Raw genomic sequence first — 13,582 nt, 5'->3', positions numbered from 1 at the left:
CCTTATCAAATGAGATGTTCAAATGTTAATCAGTGTGGGTGTGATTGCACATTGCTGCCTCTAGCTTCAAACATCTGACGTTTCATTCACCAATTTTAATGAAGCAAGCTAGCAAACAAAGTAAGGAGATGCTAAAGGACCAGACTAAGGACTATTTGGCCTCACCGATAGGAATGAAACATCTCAAGAGGCCACTTTAAAGAATTAGTTCACCCAAAAATGTACTCACCCTTGTGCCGTCTCAAACTCGTATGACATTCGTACTTCTCGGGAACACACAAGAAGACAAATGGAGATCTTTTATTTTACCCAAAACTGATTGTTTTGCTACAGAAGATGAGGATTAAACCACTGGATTTGTATGGTTTACTTTTATGCAGCATTTATATCCTTTTTGGAGCTTGAGTGTGTCAGACCCCATTGACTTGCATTGTATGGACAAAAACACCTCATATCTCCATCCAAATATATTCGGTTGTGTAGGTTTTTGTATAGTTTTCACAAAGTTGCAATGCCAATAACTCCAGAAGTATTAAAGATATCTAAATATTCTTTTAGGGTTCTGAACAAACTTTCCTTCTTGTATGTTCATTGTTAAGGCCCTATATATGGTATAGGAGATATGGGGCACTAAATGTGGCTCCATGTGAAAATGGTTACATTTGATACATATTCAATGATCGAAAACACATGGTATGAAAATAGTATTTCTTGTCCAACAAATCAAAGGCCTGAAGTACAAATAATGTTGAAACTAGAAATGTATCTTTTTCACTCACATAAAAACAAAAATGTCAAAAATCTCGATTTGTGAGACTCCAACAATGCTCTGTTTTTAATAATAAGCGTCACATGTGGATCCTCAGTTAATCTAGTGTTTGGATTTCACAAATGTACATCTGCACAGCTCTAGAACATCATTAGGGGACATTAGCCACCAAAGATGCAGAAACTCTACTGTATTTGTGCTAATTTACTCAGTCTCTGGTTATCAGAGATCGTAAATCATAGGTGGGATGGTCCCAAATCCCCCCCCCACCACCACCACCACCACACTACTCAGGAAAGCACACAAACACTTCAATCCGATACTAAGTGGTGCTATAATTAGCACATTTATATTTTCGCTAATAACTCCAGAAGCAGATGGGCTAGATTGCATTTTTTTTACCTGTAGTTTTGATCCAAAACCATAGGTTAAAATGATCATTTTGACCACTCTCCTCAAAATAATGGATTACTTAGTAAATATTGATCCATGGCATTGAATGTTCCGGCTTTCATCATCATTTATGTTTATCATTCCCCAGTAAAGAAATAATCCAAAACCATTTTGCCATTTTGAGGGCCCTCTGGTTTAGTTTACATGGAATAGCCTACATATATTGCGATACAAATAAACAACATGACACGTGAGAGACACACACAACATTGTACAAACTGACTGAACAGCAGTTCTTGGTGTGTTCGGACACACACAATGGGCCTTTTCATGGCCTCTACTCTCTGGGATAACATCACTTGGGCGGACTTGAGAAAAACAATAAAAAAATCCAGTGCCAATAGTCCAAAACAAGAGAGTGGAGCCGAGAGTTTTTAAATGCTTGGTGGTACAGTTTCCAGCTGAAAGAGTAGGACATAACTAAACATGACACAAAATGGAGCTTATAACACTATGAATGTCTTCACACATTCTAAATGACTTAAACTTATAAGCATCACATTTCTGTCCTTAAACCCTCAAAATAATTGGCCCATTGACCCTTCCATTGTAAGTGCCTCACTGGAACCTCAATTTTTGAGGGATGAGTTAAAATTATATTTTGTGGAAATCAACAATATGTCACAAATGCTGTCGATTGAACCCGAATTGCACAAATGGATCGTTTACCGTGTCCACCTTTTTCCTACGTCCATGATGCTTAGCACGAAAAGTGGGCGTTACTTCCTTAATTCTAAAAAGTTAATTCTTTTGTTGTGGTGTTGGGTGTCTGATTTCACGAGGACATACATCAATCACTATGTCAGTGTGTTACTGAAGGATAATAAACTGCAAAAAAGGCATAAGGAAGCATGAACAAAACTGCCGTGCAACTAAAATTTTATCTGAGCACAAACAAAACATCTCAAGCAAAATAACGGGTTGTTTTAGAGGAGTACCTCTGTTAGTTCAGCTTCAGATGTGTGTGCTTGTCATCTGGTTACCCTGCATGTTCAAATCAGACAGACACACTGAGGAAGAGCTGTGAAATTCTCATCCTTGGGTACGTGATCGCTTTTCCGATCGGATGGTAATTTCATTTTAAATCGCTGTGGCAGGGCGGAGGGGGGGGCCGGGTCGTGATTCTGCACACAAGGCCCCTAATCAGGCTAATAAAGCCTCAGAGAGGGATAAAGGCCGACTGGAAGCTGCAGTGCGAGAGAGAGATTTATGGGCAGCTGTCCGACACCTGTGTGTGTGTTTGTCTTTTTGTTTCAGTTTTATATTAAACTATTATTTATATTGTCAAGCCGGTTCTCGCCTCCTTTCCATTGATCCCTTGGTGCTGAAATCTGGGGAGGAGGAGGGATGCACCGTAGTAGAGTCCTCACCACTACCATCCACCCCAACGTAGCAGCCACAGCCATCTGCCTGAGGACGGAGGAGCGGAGGAACGGCCGCCAACCTCGAGGGGAGGAGGGGCTCCCAACCAACCGCCTGGAGTGGTTACCGCTGCAAGAGGTGAGGGAAACCCCTGCCGTCCACCAAAAACGCGGCTGGGTGTTCCATACGCCAGGGGCCGGAGGACTGCCTCCAATGCATCTGGGGAGGCGCGGCTGTCTTCCATTAGAGGGTGGAGGAGTGACCGAGAACCAAGCTATCGGTATCGGAGAACCGATTTTTTTTCCCTCCCTCTCTCCTAGCTCCCACTGCCACTCCGTGTTGGCCTTTCCCTCTCTTTTAAAAATGTTTTGTTAATTTGGCACATTCGCCGTTACGGAGTGTAAGTGACACACATTTTGTTGTTTCCCTCCCCTTGTCCCCTCCCTTATCCAAGTAGACGGGATGACCTGCCGGCAGACGGAAGGCATGCCCTTAACCAGGGAAAGGGGGGGGTGTGTCATGCCAGGGTCTCCCCGGCCTGAGAGAACGAAGGAGGAATGCGGCAGGGTGGAGGGCGGGGCCGGGTCACAAAACCTTTTGCACTACGTTTACTATTTACTATTAACAATATATAGCGCTGACCAATTGCGATCAGATCATCCGAAAGGCCTCTTAAGCTGTAAACAGGGTCTAAAATGGCTGCAGCCACGTTTGTTTCCCTGGTAAAACCCCCAGGAAAAGGTGGATATGTGCTGTTGGAAATGTGGTATGCAACACTAGTCGAATTGTATTCTCCTTATATTGATTGTTTACTTGTTCTATTCTCACTTATATATTTCTTTATATAAAAGCATCTGCTAAATAAATAAATGCAAATATACAGTAAATGTGAATTATAAATATGGAATGTGGGTTGTATTGCATGTACTAGATAATCCAAGACATCCAAGAGACATACAATATGTACCACACAAATCCGTTGTTTGAAACCTCCATTTTCTGTGGCTCAGGTGGTAGAGCGGGTCAGCTGCTAATCGCAGGGTTGGCGGTTCGATTCCCGGCCCAAACGACTCCACATGCTGAAGAGTCCTTGGGCAAGACACTGAACCCCAAGTTGCTCCCAATGGCAGGCTAGTGCCTTACATGCAGCTCTGCTGCCATTGGCGTATGAGTGTGAGTGTGCATGGGTGATTGGGACACAGTGTAAAGTGCTTTGGTAACCTCTAAGGTTAAAAAAAAATCGCTTTATAAGTGCAGACCATTTACCATTTAGATTAGTGTTGATCAAAGTCTTTGAACTACACTAAATTTCACTTAGAGTTCATTCATTCATGTACTAAATCATTCAAAAGCACGTGACAACTCTACACAACACCTAAAGATGCAATCAAATTTAATCCAGTTTCATAATTAAACAAAAATCTAGTCTAGTCTAGAGTAGTTCTTCCCCTGACTAGTGCTACTCCAAACGACTGTAGACAGCTTACAGGCATATTTGAGTTGCAAAGTAATGATGGGTGAAAGAAAAACAAGAACAAATGCAATAAAAAAAAGAAATGGTGACTCTTGCATTCAGATGCAATTATGAAGGAAAGTGCTGACTGACCAATTACTAAAAGCACAAACCCAGTTTTCTGTTTTGGCACACGTGGAGTACCATCCGTCCTGCTGAATGTATATACAGTATATAAATACAACAATGATAAATGGGATCCTGGAATGGAACAATGCAATTGTGCATGAAAATATGATTGGCTTCCTGCATTTTCAGCATCGACTCGTAGCCATTACAAAACAAGTTGATTATTTAGCATGTCTAAAAATGTCTCAATGAAGTTCCAAACATAAGTTCAGGAGAAGCGTGTTCCAATAATATCCCAAGGATATACAGTTTAAGTGTCTGCTTCCCTCGCATCAGTGACGATTCTTCTGGGATCCCTCCACCTCCCCATATCCACCTTTATATTTCTCACATTATAGTTCCAGTTAACCAACGATTTTAGGATTTCAATCTTAGGTGGGCTCAGCCCCCAATTACACTGTAAGATGTGCACATTTAATGTGTGCCACTCTGTTGCATATATAGTTTTTTGCTTCTTAAACTACGTTTACATCATTCAAGCTAGCCAGCTAATATTCATTCAGAGTATTGTCATTTTCTACACTGAAATAAACAACATATAACGTATAAAAATAAATAGCTTCTACTCAGAAACGTACATATTTATAACATTTTTAGCTTTACTACATTTTCAATAATGTGTACAACACAAAATATACATTTTAAAGTGAACTTAAGTTACATAAAGTAAATTAACAATCGTGCCCTCCTTGAACTTCGCTTATAAACTCACGAAATTAAGATTTTAAGTACTATTAACTGAAGCAATCAAGTACAGAATAATTCAATAATTGTGCTTGAATAATTTAAAGCATGTTTGTTTGGTCCAAATGACCTTATGTGGGCATTTAATTATCTGAAGTATATAAAGTTCAATGAACTGATACATTTGTGTATATCTAACTAAGGTTTAAGGTTGTGCTACTTAGCAAAAAAGACACGTCCTCTCACTTTCAACTGCTTTTATTTTCAGCAGACTTAACATGTGTAAATATTGGTATGAACATAAAAAGATTAAACAAATAAGACATTAACTGAACAAGTTTCACAGACAGATGTGACTAACAGAAATGGTATAATGTGTCCCTGAACAAAGGGGGGTCAGTATCAGGTATGGCCACCAGCTGCATTAAGTCCTGCAGTGCATCTCCTCCTCATGGACTGCACCAGATTTGCCAGTTCTTGCTGCGAGATGTTACCTCACTCTTCCACCAAAGCACTTGCAAGTTCCCGGACATTTCTGGGGGGAATGGCCCTAGCCCTCACCCTCCGATCCAACAGGTCCCAGACGTGCTCAATGGGATTGAGATGCGGGCTCTTCGCTGGGCATGGCAGAACACTGATATTCCTGTCTTGCAGGAAATCATGCACAGAACGAGCAGTATGGCTGGTGGCATTGTCATGTTGGATGAGCCTGAAGGAAGGGTACCACATGAGGGAGGAGGATACAGGTCTTCCCTGTAACGCACAGCATTGAGATTGCCTGCGACAACAACAAGCTCAGTCCGATGATACTGTGACACACCGCCCCAGACGGACCGCTCCACCAAATCGATCCCACTCCAGAGTACAGGCCTCGGTGTAACGCTCATTCCTTCGATGATAAATGCGAGTCCGACCATTACCCCCTGGAGAGACAAAACCGTGACTCGTCAGTTAAGAGCACTTTTTGCCAGTCCTGTCTGGTACAGCGAAGGTGGGTTTGTGCCCATAGGCGACGTTGTTGCCGGTGATGTCTGGTAAGGACCTGCCTTACAACAGGCCCACAAGCCCTCAGTCCAGCCTCTCTCAGCCTATTGCGGACAGTCTGAGCACTGATGGAGGGATTGTGTGTTCCTGGTGTAACTCGGGCATTTGTTGTTGCCATCCTGTACCTGTCCTGCAAGTGTGATATTCGGATGTACCGATCCTGTGTAGGTGTTGTTACACACATTCTGCCACTGCGAGGACGATCAGCTGTCCTTCCTGACTCCCTGTAGCGCTGTCTTAAGCGTCTCACAGTACGGACATTGAAATATATTGCCCTGGCCACATCTGCAGTCCTCATGCCTCCATGCATCATGCCTAAGGCACATCCACGCAGATTATAGTTATAACAAACACCACAAAAAACTATGTAACATTTAGCTTGGTTGTTATTTAGAGTGGTAAACTACCTCCAGATAATGCTTCTCTGTCTGTCATTAACTCGTGATTTGAGTCTTTTCAATCCATTCACCAAAAAGATTTGTTCTCATTTTAATGGGGCCTGAGATGAAAGCTGATGAGTTGAGGGCATAGCAACATGTATCATCTCTAAACTGTTTGTAAAAAGATATATGTACTTACAGTAACAGGTACAGATAAGATCATGAGCATTGTTCATGTATCACTGTTAACTCTGAGGTGTGTGTGCATGGAGGTCAGTGAAATCTAAAGTGTAACGAGCCCTAACCGTTCTGTTGCACTGTACTGTCATTCATCATCCAGCCAGGCAACCAGTCACACTGCTGCTGCCTGCCCAGGCGTGAAGACACATCCTGGGCATGGAAGCATGACTCAAATACCAACAACATCGAGGACACACAGAACGGAGCCAATGAAAATACCCTTAACAAGCTGGTAGTGTTGATCATGAAAAAAGGCCATTCGCTAGCTATTTGGACCAACATATCTGAATTGTATTTGTCATTTTTTAGCAATAAAACTACATTATCTAATCAATGTTACCACTCTGATTACGAAGTGGTCTGAATTCTGATTCATGAAATTGTGGTGCATATAAAAGGGGAGGTATCATGTCTACAATCTGTTCTCAACAATTTATTAAAAACTAAAATGACCCTCAAAATACCCCATGCCATTCAAAGTATTTTGACTATTGACCAAAACACATAAATGGGCTAAATACTGTAGGAGAGCCTGTATTGAGTATATATACAACCCGGCATAATTTAGGTAAACAAAATGCCCTGCTACTCTTTCAAAGAATGCAATTCCTATTGGATGAGAAGATGTCCATATTTACCTTATTGTGAGTTAGTCTAGCAATGTTCGACTGTCTGAAAATGCCTCCCAAACAATAAAGCAAATCTGCCAACTAAGCCACAAAAGCAATGCATTTGGAGAAGCCCACAATTTTAAAGGAACCAGTTGCTAGGGAACCATGCCACGTTACAATCGACAATACATTTCAAAAAGATATATCTCAACAAATGTACTGTTTCAGGAGCGTTCAAGCGTTTTTGAAACATGTTTGTGCAACACTTCCGAGAAAGTCACAGTCACAAGGCCCATAAAGGTTAAGCCTGTTAGGCAGTTATTTCTTGAGGGTAAAATGAGAAACTAGTCCCGCTACTTTAAATAATGTTAATAGAAATGTGTTCAGTTTAACTTAAACCGTTTGTGTACAATTACTTTCTCCTTTCACAGTTTAATATGCAGAGACAACTACGAGTAACCGTGCGTCAAAATTCGCTCTGGCTGCCCTCCCAACAACACTATCGAAAATTTGTGGACGCTCTGACGTATTTGAAATAGGCGGTAACGTTCGTTGAGAATGCTTGGTTTTGTGAACTATATTTAAAGGGGCCACAAAACATCCAGACATGCCGACCGTATCACAAGTAGCGTATATCCTCATGAAATATTTTAATATAATATTATATAAATAATATCCACTTCATCAACTCACCTGGCACACAATATCAGACACCTTTGTCCACTCATCGTTTTTTTTATTTTATTTATATCCCTGTAAGCAAACAGGGACAGATCAAATATTATGGGAAAACCCGCCACGGCAATAATCAGTTTCTCCTCCATTTTGTCTTCGGAACGAATGTTTGGTGGGAACCAAAGTTTACACGGTTGTGTTCTCTAGACCTTGCTAAAGCGGAGCACTTCTATATTCCAATAGGTTGCCGCCAAACCGCGTCAAAGCTCATTACCATAATGTTGGCTGCACTTGAACTTCCATCTGACGCCCACACCGCCCAAGACTCTCCGCGCCACTTCTCGCCGCCGAGAGACGCTGGCTGTCATAGAAAATGAATGACTTCCGGTTGATTTGATGCTCTCGATGCCTCTGGTCTGAACGCATGGTATGACATTTGCAGGTTAATTTTTACGTCAAGTCAAGTCTAGTCAATTTTATTTGTATAGCGTCTTTCACAACACACATCGTTTCAAAGCAGCTTTACAGAATGAATCATCATTGTATAATTAGATCAAATTTGACTGTTAATCGTGTTTAAAAATAAGTAATTAAATAGTAATTGTATTAATAACCCAGTGGGCAAGCTGAAGGCGACTGAAGGAACACAAAACTCCATAAGATGTTGATTAATGGAGAAAAATAAGCTTGGGAGAAACCAGACTCACTGTGGGGGCCAGTTCCCCTCTGTCTAACATCATGAATATAATGGCAATATTACTTATGTATAGTTAAAGTCATGGTTTAAAATGATTAAACTAAGTAAGTGTTAAGTGTCAGTGTTTAAACGTCGATTTTGTTTGAACTGTAAGATTAATGACCAATGTCTTTGAAGTCCATCCTGGATTAACTGCAGAAGTTCACATAGATGCAATTGTCCTTGTTAATTGGCCGATGAAGGCTTTTGTTGGCAATTGTTAGTCTATGTATTCCATTTCAAGATCGTAGTCCATCAATAGACCGAGGTGATGCAGGCAGAGATCAGGGATGTGAAACGCAGTTCAACCTGGCCGGTAATTTCGGTGAGGTTCGGTGTGGTCCATCCTAAATCCAAGGTTCAGACAATGGCATATGAAGTATCCCATGTCTTATGGTTGGAGTTGGCATCAGTTCAAGCACTGTAAGCACTGTCTCTGTGGCACTATACAAATTCCTCTGTTTGTTTTGAGCAACCCGTCCAGCCCAACACAACAACACTGATGTATGAGTGAGTTAGGGGCAGGACTATCTATCTGTCTGATCAACACGGGGGCGTATTAAAAAGCCTGTTTGAAAACAGTGCTAGAGGCGCATAAATGAAACACTTCAGCTTTAACATGTTGACCAACAAGTTATCAATAAAAACATATCTTACCTTGTGTCTGCATTTCAGGACCACCCCATAGGCTCCTTTGGGAAGAAAGAAAATGTCTTGCATTTATGTCTAATTTTTACAAGAAGCCATTTATGACTTATACAAGTAGCTGTCATAACAGCAACGGTACCCAAACCAATTCATCTTAAAGGAATATTTCACCCAAAATGTTAAATGATGTTATCGTTTACTCACGCTCATGTTGTTCCAAACCTGTATGACTTACTTTCTTCCATGGAACACAAAAGGAGATGTTTTTTCATTGTCATTTTATGGAATAAAATGACAATGAATGGTGACTAAAGTCTGTCATTCTGCCTTTTACATCTCCTTTTGTGTACCACGGGAGAAATAACATCTTGCTTTGAAATAACATGAGTTTTTAGCCATGAACCAAGCCAACCAGCTCTGAGGTGAATCATAACACTGCTGTGATTTGAAGCAAAAACATCTTTGAAAATCTGACAACAAAAAAAAAAGATTAAAGGTACAAGACTGTGTACATATTGTCTTTCATGACGGAATGTATGAAAGACTACAATCCCATGATGCATTTCGAATGAGGTAATCAATTTAAAAACTATGTATAAATATAAAACTAGTGATTTAAAGTTATTGATTAGAAGTATAGAATCAAAATATGTTTTGATGTTATTGCAAACTATTCAGATATTTGCAAAAATGCAAGTAGTTTTAGAGTTTAGGAAGACTAACTAGCTTAGGGCTGGGCGATAAAACAATATCGATATATATCACGGTAAAGAAAATCCACGATAAGCTTTTGAGGAATTTTCGATATTTACTGCGTGTTGCTAAAACACAAGCAGTTCGGCTTTCTCAGGCTGCGTTTCCACTGGGGTGGACGAAATCTGCTCAAAGGCTCACAGCGCTAGGAGAGAGCTTCCTCCGCACCTCTGCCAATCCTACGATCCACCTTGCGAGCATGACGCTCGGCTTTCATAGGAATTAATTCGCTCACAACGCGCCAGTGGTAACGTAGGGTCAGACTGGATGAACTTGCTAATGCTAGCTGCCTTGCTAACAATTAGGCTACGTCGGACACCGGATTGATTCCATCCGCTCCGCAAGACTTCATGACAACGGTTGCGCCCTCTCATCATCTCTAGTGAAGAGCGCGACAGAGCAACAGTGATGTGGACAACAGCTCTGATCTTTCTGTGCTGTAATCTTGAATATTGTTCTCTAGCACCAAACATGCATCATTTCTGCCCCCTCCCGCTCCACACGTGTTGCCTCTTTTCCCTGCATGTGTGTAGACATGAAGCGCCGCATGAGTTAACGTGGTGTCAAAGCACCTTTTAGACCAAAACGTTTTTCCCTTCTAAATGTATCTTTATTAATCGGCATGTTACGAGCATTTAATAATAAACAAATCGACTTCTGTTCTAATTTTGTGAATATTAATAAGATGTCTGGAATGGATAAGGAAAGACTAAAATGACTAGTTGGTAGACTAGTCTCTGACTTTAATGAATATATACAAAAAAAAACGTTTTCTAAATTTTCTCTCGGGACACCACTGAACCCACATTCAGCATCATTCCACAGTCACAAGGGCTTTTATGCCCCATACTTGGGTATCTGAATCTAAAGAAATATAAAAAATATTTCATTTTAATGTAAAAATATTCCAACAAATACTGGACTGCTGTCACTAATCTTCAGGACAAACCGAAGATCTTTTAACATTCATTTTCAATTGATAAACGGTAAAAGACGGTAAAGTTGGTAAAAGATCCTGCAGACCCCGCTGCTTTGACCGTCTCTGGACCCCCTGTGCAGTTTTGTAGAGACTATTTTGACTGTTTAGAATTAATTTTTTCTTCCGCCATCTTTGAAATTAAAAAAGAAAGTGCAACGTGTAAATGTATATTGTGATAAATATCGATATCGAACAATATGAAAAAGATTATCGTGATTACAATTTTAGCCATATCGCCCAGCCCTAACTTGATCGCTGCATAGCTCTTTTGGCGCACTTTGTTTACCACGATTCTCTGATTGGTGGATCGCTTTCTTTCAGTATTTATGGGTAGAGTAGTTCTTCAACAGAAGTATTTACCATCGATTAACCTCTTCAGAGCTCATGGTAGGTCTCTCTTTAAGGGTTTATCATAAGTAAACTAAAATTTAATTCCCCTATGGAAAGAATTAATGAGATTTTTACTTCAAGAACCCAACTGTTGCACTAAACCCTTTTCCTATTTAACAAATGATATAAACAAATCAGCACTCACCCTCTCCTACAATCCCAAGGACCTCAAATTTATTCATCACATTACCGATGTCAGGAATCTTCATGAAGTCAAAAGATAGCGTGATGGTGCATGTCTAGGTGGAGAGGCGAGGACGGCCAGAGTATGGGACAGAAATCTGTGTTTGAACGGGTCATTGCAGCAAAAAACAATCTGCTCCCGGCTGGTCACAATGCTTGTCTCATAATCCACACGCGTGCACACTGACACACACTCCTGCACACTAATGCACTATGCATGTACACAGACACATACACGCTCACCTGAGGAGGAAGAGCAGAGGAAAGCGCTTAGCAGTGAAGGGGTCAGACAGAGTTCTTATGCATGCATTCTGCAGCAAAACATAACTTATCATACCTAAATGCAATGCATAATTCACATGCATGTCCATCTTGTGCATGCAGTGCATCAAATGGCATCTACTGAGGCCATTTCACTGTGTAGGATAGTCATTGATTGCTAAGGTAAACAAGTGCCACATTTCAAGACTGATTGTAATGACCCCCCAATAGTTTTATAACAAAACAACACAGCTCGGAATGAGAAGTGGGCTGAGAATTCTCTCCTGAGCCGAAAGTCAGTGATGTAACGTGCTGAAAACACACATCGGCATCCAGTGGGCATCATTGTCACCTCGGATGTGCGACAGGTATCCATCTGCCTGCCATTTGTGGGCAGTGACCCGTTGCTTAAATCGTAAATCCATGCGCGTTGTGTAGGTCATGTCGTGATACCAAAATCTCCTAGTATGTGTTTGTGCACAAACAGGAGGCGCGCATGTCTGTATTTGATGTGTTGAGCTGTGCGGTATGTGTGTGCGCATAAGTGTGAGTGCGCGCGCGCGCTGGAAATACTTGAAGGTGGATGAAAGTTAAATTATTTAAACAAAATATTTTAAGCATCTTATATCCACCCAAGCCCAATAAATTATTGACAGCCTATACTATTAAAAATATCAACATTAAAAAAAAAAAAAACACGATTTATACAGAGTGCCCAGCCAACGTAAAGACAATTTACATAACTAAGATTGCATGTCTTAAACGCATGACACAATTGATAACAGGTGATCTGTCTCTTATTGTGTGTGTGTGTGTGTGTGTGTGTGTGTGTGTGTGTGTGTGTGTGTGTGTGTGTGTGTGTGTGTGTTCTCTGTAAAATCCCAACACATCCAATATCCATCAAATAACATGCGTAAAAAACAAGCGCAATGACATTACTGTACATTAACGGAAAGAGCGCAAACCAGAATACTCACTTATGTCCAAGACAACGATGAGCAAACTCTCCTCTCGCATCGCCAAGTAACGATGTTTTCATGTTCACCTGCAGTGGTAACCCATCATCATCACAGCTGCAACAGTATCCACCTTCATTCTGAGCCACTGACAACGTAACAGCGCAAAATTACGCACCCCACTACGGCGAAGGCTTGCTTCATGAATATTAACACAGTCGTTCTAGCAAGTCAGTCCACTGTCGGCCATCTTTGGAACGCCCTCGGGAGTCTATTTCCAGTCATGCCAGTGCAGATCCCATCTACTTGAATGGGGGGACACCGAAAACTCTAAAAAATTCGGTCAAATTTACGATCAAAGAGCATATTTCAAATCAGTAATACAATGTGATAATAATAAAATCATAAATTGCGCTTCTTTACCTCATATTATGCGAAAACGCGCAATTTTCCCGGCTTGTTTAGCTTATGCGCATGCGCGTTCGCGAGTTGATTGACAGGCTACGCCTGCATCTAAAACGTGATTGGCTCTATTACCTGTAAGGCGGGACTTCCTTTCTACATACGTTGACCGTTGGGCGCTAAAGCTCCTTCGGAGATTATTTAGCAGAGACGGGCCACTTCTATTCAAATGAATGGGAGAAATTGGAACGCCCAACTAAGAAGCTCGTTTCAAACGACTTTGATATGAAATATGTTGTATTATAGAACAGTACAGCATTCCAGACTGTTACTTGTCAAACAAGCCTATACGTTACATTTTAAAGGTGCAAGATTTTGTAGTGTATTATAATAAATAAATAAATAACTGGAAGA

The 13,582-nt window shown here is 40.9% G+C and overlaps 1 protein-coding gene across 5 annotated transcripts in view; it reads right to left on the bottom strand.

The window, feature by feature from the left end:
* cdkl5 (cyclin-dependent kinase-like 5) overlaps nucleotides 1-12,989 on the bottom strand; it is a 54,950-nt gene extending 41,961 nt beyond the window's left edge. Inside the window, exons 1-3 of one of the 5 annotated variants that reach the window (XM_052110910.1) lie at nucleotides 12,788-12,989; nucleotides 11,512-11,792; nucleotides 9,254-9,288 (exon numbers count right to left, since the gene is read on the bottom strand). In XM_052110910.1, coding sequence (XP_051966870.1) covers nucleotides 9,254-9,288; nucleotides 11,512-11,575 — 99 coding nt within the window. In that variant the 5' untranslated portion in view covers nucleotides 11,576-11,792; nucleotides 12,788-12,989. Of the gene's footprint in view, nucleotides 1-2,160; nucleotides 2,207-9,253; nucleotides 9,289-11,511; nucleotides 11,793-12,162; nucleotides 12,241-12,787 lie in introns of those variants that run through there. The other 4 variants (XM_052110908.1, XM_052110911.1, XM_052110909.1 and 1 more) reach the window with 4 other exon arrangements.
* Between the last annotated feature and the right edge of the window lie 593 nt (nucleotides 12,990-13,582).

The sequence above is a fragment of the Xyrauchen texanus genome, chromosome 39 (genome assembly GCF_025860055.1).
Source record: "Xyrauchen texanus isolate HMW12.3.18 chromosome 39, RBS_HiC_50CHRs, whole genome shotgun sequence".
NCBI lineage: Eukaryota > Metazoa > Chordata > Actinopteri > Cypriniformes > Catostomidae > Xyrauchen > Xyrauchen texanus.
The sequence above is the reverse complement of the archived record's forward strand: the minus strand, read 5'-3'. Positions and strand labels throughout refer to the sequence as shown.